The 6000-nt window shown below is 38.5% G+C and overlaps 2 protein-coding genes across 3 annotated transcripts in view; one reads left to right on the top strand and one right to left on the bottom strand.

Annotated features, from left to right (window-relative positions):
* LOC148949228 (trehalose transporter 1-like protein) overlaps positions 1-1731 on the bottom strand; it is a 36419-nt gene extending 34688 nt beyond the window's left edge. The window contains exon 1 of the mRNA XM_089092656.1: positions 1684-1731. Within this exon, the coding sequence (XP_088948782.1) occupies positions 1684-1731 (48 nt within the window). The remainder of the gene's footprint in view (positions 1-1683) is intronic.
* Positions 1732-5131: 3400 nt separating this feature from the next.
* Positions 5132-6000, top strand: part of LOC148949227 (protein Aster-B-like) — a 239676-nt gene continuing 238807 nt past the window's right edge. Inside the window, exon 1 of one of the 2 annotated variants that reach the window (XM_089093279.1) lies at positions 5132-5378. In XM_089093279.1, coding sequence (XP_088949405.1) covers positions 5200-5378 — 179 coding nt within the window. In that variant the 5' untranslated portion in view covers positions 5132-5199. The remainder of the gene's footprint in view (positions 5379-6000) is intronic. The other variant, XM_089093280.1, reaches the window with a different exon arrangement.

Genomic DNA, 6000 nt, shown 5'->3' with positions numbered 1-6000 from the left:
AGATAAATGTGAATTCATGCATCGTAGTTTTTTCACTCAAAATAAGCAAGTCATAACCGATCCAGGACCCGATTTTTTTTAGATCTTTCACAGCGTTATTCTTGAATGCGTTCCGTTTAACCGACAAGTACCAAATTATGTTTTAATAGTTTGACGCTCCTTCGGTATATGTGTCAGTTCAGGCTGTTTTGACTCTATATGAATTAGGAAGGGTAACGGGTCTGGTGCTTTATTCTGCAAATGGTGTCACATACATCGTGCCTACATATGAACATTACTCATTGTCAAATGATATTATATGTAGGGTTGCCACCCTAAGTTATTTATCACTATTTCTAGTGACTTTCTTTATAATGCCTGAACACAAAATTATTAAATCAGCACATAAATCACTAGATTACTGAAGAAAATCACTAAATCAACCTAAGAATCACTAAAATCTAGTAATTTCTTTTCATCGGTTGGCAACCCTAATTATGTGACTAGATGTGACTATTATGTGATTTATGTGAATTATGTGACTATGGGACTATTTGGTCGGACTTCTTCTTGAGAGCGGCTCACTGAGCCCTTCAAAAGCCTGCCTATATAAATCGGCCTAGTTTCTTATTTTTAGGCGTTTCTGTTCTTTTCTGGTTTTAATCTGTATTGAGCATGCCTTGTTTGACGCATTTAAAGTATTAACGCTATTTTTTATCTTTCCATATCCTTTTACGATAGCTGGTATTTACCCTACCCCCAGAAAAAACAGCCTACGGCCAATAACCCCCACGGAAAATAACCCCTGAGAAACGACATGGAAAAATACCCCATCCCCCCAGCGAAAGATATCTCATCCTTTTGAATCTGATAATTACAGCTCACTGAGCCGTTCAAAAGCCAGCCTAGTTTGTATATTTATCACACCTCCAGAAAAAAAACACCCCTAGGAAAATAACCCCCACGGAAAATATCCCTGAGAAAAGACATGGAAAAATACCCCCTCCGTCCACCGAAAGATATGGTAAAAATGCTATTCAATTTACGCATAATAAAGCAATGTATCTTTTTCTTAAACTCACCCCCTTACTTTTCACGCGAAGAAACAGTTTGTTTTCACCTTACAATGATGGCGATAGAATTGAGGCATGGCCCCCTGCCCCAAACGCCAATGTCCTAAATATATTGTTAGATCTTAATTTGAAAATAACGAGATTTCACTGGTTCTCCAAAAAGAGATTGTATATGTCTGCGCTTAATAAATTGCAATTGTCTGCATGAGACCGTTTTAATTTGACAGGAGAAAAACACCCCATTTTGATCTGAGAAACCTTTTACAGGAAGTGCTTTAAAAGGGTGACTGCTAATTTTAACCACGCACTGGAGTCTTGTGTCAAATCAGAACGGCATTTACATTAAAAATTGACAGAAGTCAGTAGACACTAAATCACACTAGAGAAAAGTCAAACTTTAACGAAAAGAAAATTATTTCTTTTTGCGAGAATTTGATTGTAAAACAATGGGGGATGGGGTTAGGGTAAAAAGAATATATTTTATGTTTTCCTAGTGAGTATAAAGATTGTAAAGTGATGTTTGTATTGTATGTGGGGGGGGGTTTGGGGTAAAGGAATATATTTACGTTTTAGCTGAATATACTGGAGGATGTCCAAGGAAAATTCGTTTGAAAATAAAAAATGTACTTACATGGTAAATTGAAGTTGCCACGGCTTCTAATTCATTAATATTATCCATTGTTGTTTACACAGCGTCAAAATACTTTCTGATAATTTAATCACATTGCATGCCCGTTATATACGAAATCTCATGGGCGATTTGTTATGTAACGGGTAAAATCATATGTAAGCAGGTCTCTGATTGGCTGAGAAGGAGGATGTAACCGACTCGCTGATTGGCTGAGAAGGAAACACGTGATCTAACTGTTTCCGGGAAACTCATAACATTTGGCTCGAGAGTAAGAACAACAAATACTATTTCAGGACACCATGACATTCGCCTCGTGCATGTACATGTCCAAAACAACAACAAATACTATTTCTGGATCATAGCATTCGCTGAGAGCGTGCACTTACAACAACAGCAAATACTATTTCTGGACACCATGACATTCGCGATCGATTACACAATCAAGTTCTCGGAAATTCACTTCCCCTTCGAGTCCTAGATCAATAACACTGTTCCCGTTAGAATTCAATGCGCATGTGCAACCTTCGCCCCCCGAGTTATTACACATAGAAAAATCAAATAACTCGATATTTGAAAAACAGGTCATTGACCCCATTAACCACGTGTTCTCCCTAGGGACTCTATGACCATATTGTTTCATAATTCACAATGCTCGTGAATCAATAATTCACCAACCAAGTATGTAAATCACCCTCATGCCATTCCACGTGGCCAAACAACAACAACAGATCGATTGACCTTGACCCCCATTAAACTCGATCGATAATCCTTGAATAAATTATGTCCCGTCAGCATTAAACTAAATTGTAGATGGCAGCAGGGGTGTCGTCCCGGAGTAGCACCCCCCCCTCTACTAACGTAGTTTAAATTTCTGAAAATCAGGTCTTTGAGGATGGCAACCCAAACACATCCCTCAGGGCAAGGGCTATAAGCTATGCCCTGGGGGCATATAAGGTTTTCATAGAAAGCATTGTTGTAGAAACTTCAAAATTGGTTCATTTGATTGGAAATTAAAATGGCTAGTCCCCTTTTTATTAGTCAAAAGTGATAGGAAGGCAACTAACACCCCTTCCATGCCCACCATTTCCCAAAACACATCCAATTAAAATTTTGAGATAGCCATTTTGTTCAGCATAGTTGATATCCAGATAGAAATTATGTTTTTGTGGAGGATACTCCTCCACAACCCTCAGGGCTAGAGTTGTAAGTTATGCCCTGGGGCATATAAGATTTTTTTATAGAAAGCGTTGTTGTAGGAACTTCAAAAAGAGCTCATTTGAATGGAAATTCAAAGGGCTAGTGCCCTTTTTAATAATCGAAAGTGATCAGAGGGCAACGAACCCCCCTCTCACGCCCACCTTTTCCCCAAACACATCCAATCAAAATTTTGTGAGAAAGCCAAATTTTGAGAAAGCCAAATTTTGAAAAAGCCATTTTGTTCAACGTAGCTGAAAGTTCTGAAAATTAGGTCTTTGAGGATGGCAACCCAAACACATTCCTCAGGGCAAGGGTTATAAGTTACGTCCTGGTGGCATATACGATTTTCATAGAAAATGTTGCTGTAGAAACTTCAAAATGGGCTCATTCGATTGGAAATTGAAAGGGCTAGTGCCCTTTTTAATAGCCGAAAGTTATTGGAAGGCAACTAACACCCCTTCCACGTCCACCATTTCCCAAAACACATCCAATCAAAATTTTGATTGAGTTACAAGGTCAAACCTTAAAACGTACAGGGATTAGGAGGCACAGTTGGGGGGCTGCCGCCCCCCGAACCCCCCGCTTTCGTAGCCTTTAAATAAAAAAAAAAGTTTTTTAAACTGAAAGTAAGGAGCGACATTAAATCTTAAAACGCAAAGAAATTATTCCGTATATGAAAGGGGCTGTGCCCTCCTCAACGCCTCGCTCTTTACGCTAAAGTTTTTATTGTTTAAAAAAAAGAGTTGTGAGAAAGTCAAACTTTAGCGTAAAGAGCGAGGCGTTGAGGAGGGCACAACCCCTTTCATATACGGAATAATTTCTGTTTGTTTTAAGATTTAATGTCGCTCCTTACTTTCAGTTTAAAAAACTTTTTCTTTATTTAAAGGCTGCGAAAGCGGGGGGTTTGGGGGGCGGCAGCCCCCAACTGTGCCTCCTAATCCCTGTACGTTTTAAGGTTCGACCTTGTAACTCAGCCTCTTTAACTCTTTAGAAAACGTAGTTTTTTTCAAATAATTTCTGCACGTTTTTGTACAGTTTATTACTTATTATTGCTTGACTAACTGTTAGCTGATTTGACAGCTTTCGGGCTTGCGGGCTCTTATAAGAAAACGAGGTTTTTCGTAAATGTAAATTCGGGGGATAATTTTTTTGGTCTGAAAATATCAAAAGGCCTTAACAGGTCGAATTCTGCTTCGAATGAGTCCTCATTCACCCGGATCAGTTGCCAACTGTGGCCTGTAGGTGTGGATAAAAAAAAAAGAAAAGAGAAATGAGCTTTAAGTGGCTATATTTGGTTTTTGGAAAACAGGGAAGGAGTGATCGGATTGAGATGAAATTTCGAGGATAAGCTTCGAGGCCCTAGGAGAGTTCAACCTGTAAATTTCAGCCCAATCGGACAACTTTAAAGGGGGGCTGTGGCCGGAGGGTCGAAACTTCCGGCCCACTATTACCCATGAAGATAAAGTTGGAGGGGGATGAAACTTCGTGCGTTTCTTAGTTTGAGCTTGGGCTACAAAATGCGATTTCCGCTGTCTCTCTGCGACCGCTAGGACCGGAAATCGCTTAACATTGTGGTGGGTCGCCTCTTTATAGAGGCACAACTGTGCCTCCTTGATCAATTTTAGTACAAAGATAGTCATGCTTGCCTTGTTGATATTAGAATCATACAATGAGTTCTAGTCTATATAATGTGTAGAATCCTTAGTGAAACCATACAGTTTTTAGTTTAAAATATAGTCGTTGGTTTGAAGCAAAACAAGGTGAAGGGCAAGTTGAGAACCTGGAACAGTGTAAATTAGGTTGTATAATAAGGTGTCATGAAAAACCTTGTATTGGTTTCATCACAAACTGATATCTGTGCTAATATTTTGTCTTTGCTACAGTTCTTGACAGTTTTAAATAGAATTACTTCCATATCTTCATTGCTTGCAATAGGATATATGGACAATTCACTTTTTAGGACAACAGTGTTTACAGGCTTTTTTGCGCACTTTTTCAAATTGGTTTAAATTTTCCACATTTTGAACATATTTTAAATTTAGTAGTTACCTTTTTTATTTTACATATTTTACCTTTTAGTACCTTTAGTAGGCCTACTCCTTTGTGCTGAAGGAGTTAGGTGTCATTCCTCAGAATGTAACAATTTGTTTGAATTAAATTAATATGGATAGTTCTTTTCACTATCACAAATGTATTTTTTCGCCATTTTTGTAGATTTGTCTATTTTGTAAGCTTTTTCTTTTCTAGAACCCTTCCCCCTTCATTCCTATATTCAGGAAAGTCAAAAAAATGCCAATATCCAATTATTGATTGTTCAGAATGGCCCTTGCTGAAGATAATATAGACTTGAAAAGCAGTCCAGGTTTTGAGCTTGAAGAAAGCGTAAGTGCTGATATCAAGGACGAAATAGTTGAAGAATTTGTGGATGCACAAACTCTAAGTGCTGATGAACAAAGTAGCAACAGAAATGATTCATGGAGAAGAAATGGTCGTGGAAGGTAAGACTAAGGGTCAATAGAACAGTCTTTATTTGAGGGTTGTAGTAGAAAAGAAGAAGTTCTGCTTTTGCAATCATTGTTATTTAATTATATTGGTCATGTAAACAATAGTTCTGAGGGTGAATCCTTTTTGATGGGTGAGGATCACAATCTTGAGGATAACCTTGTATTACGTTGCCCTTGCCCTTATGCAAGTTTGATTGACAAAATCAATTATTTATACCTCAGTCTATTGACTTCTGTTAACTGCCAGTGCTGAAATATGGTGCTGTGCTGTTTTTACTTCTTGCATAAATCCCTGAGAATGCTGGTTTTATTTGATTGTTGAAGTTTAAGATGGGCTTGTATTGGTGGCCGGCGTTTACCCCCCCCCCTCTCTCTCCCGGCGATTACCCCCCCCCTCCCCCAGCGGTTACCCCCCGGAAAATACCCCTCCCCAAAAATACCCCCCCCCCGCGGAAAATACAGTTAAACTTTGATCAGCGATCATCATAAAACACTTAAATGAAACACTGACCAAAGTCTATGTTATTTGTGCCTTTCATTTATGTTATTTTTCTGTGTTCATGGCCGTATATTAGGCTTTAAAATACACTTCCCTATCTGTCTATTTATTATGCAG

This window comes from Artemia sp. Qi Xiang Cuo, chromosome 8, assembly GCF_049724085.1.
Source record: "Artemia sp. Qi Xiang Cuo chromosome 8, ASM4972408v1, whole genome shotgun sequence".
In the NCBI taxonomy this organism is placed as follows: domain Eukaryota; kingdom Metazoa; phylum Arthropoda; class Branchiopoda; order Anostraca; family Artemiidae; genus Artemia; species Artemia sp. Qi Xiang Cuo.
This window is presented reverse-complemented; position numbering and strand designations above follow the sequence as displayed.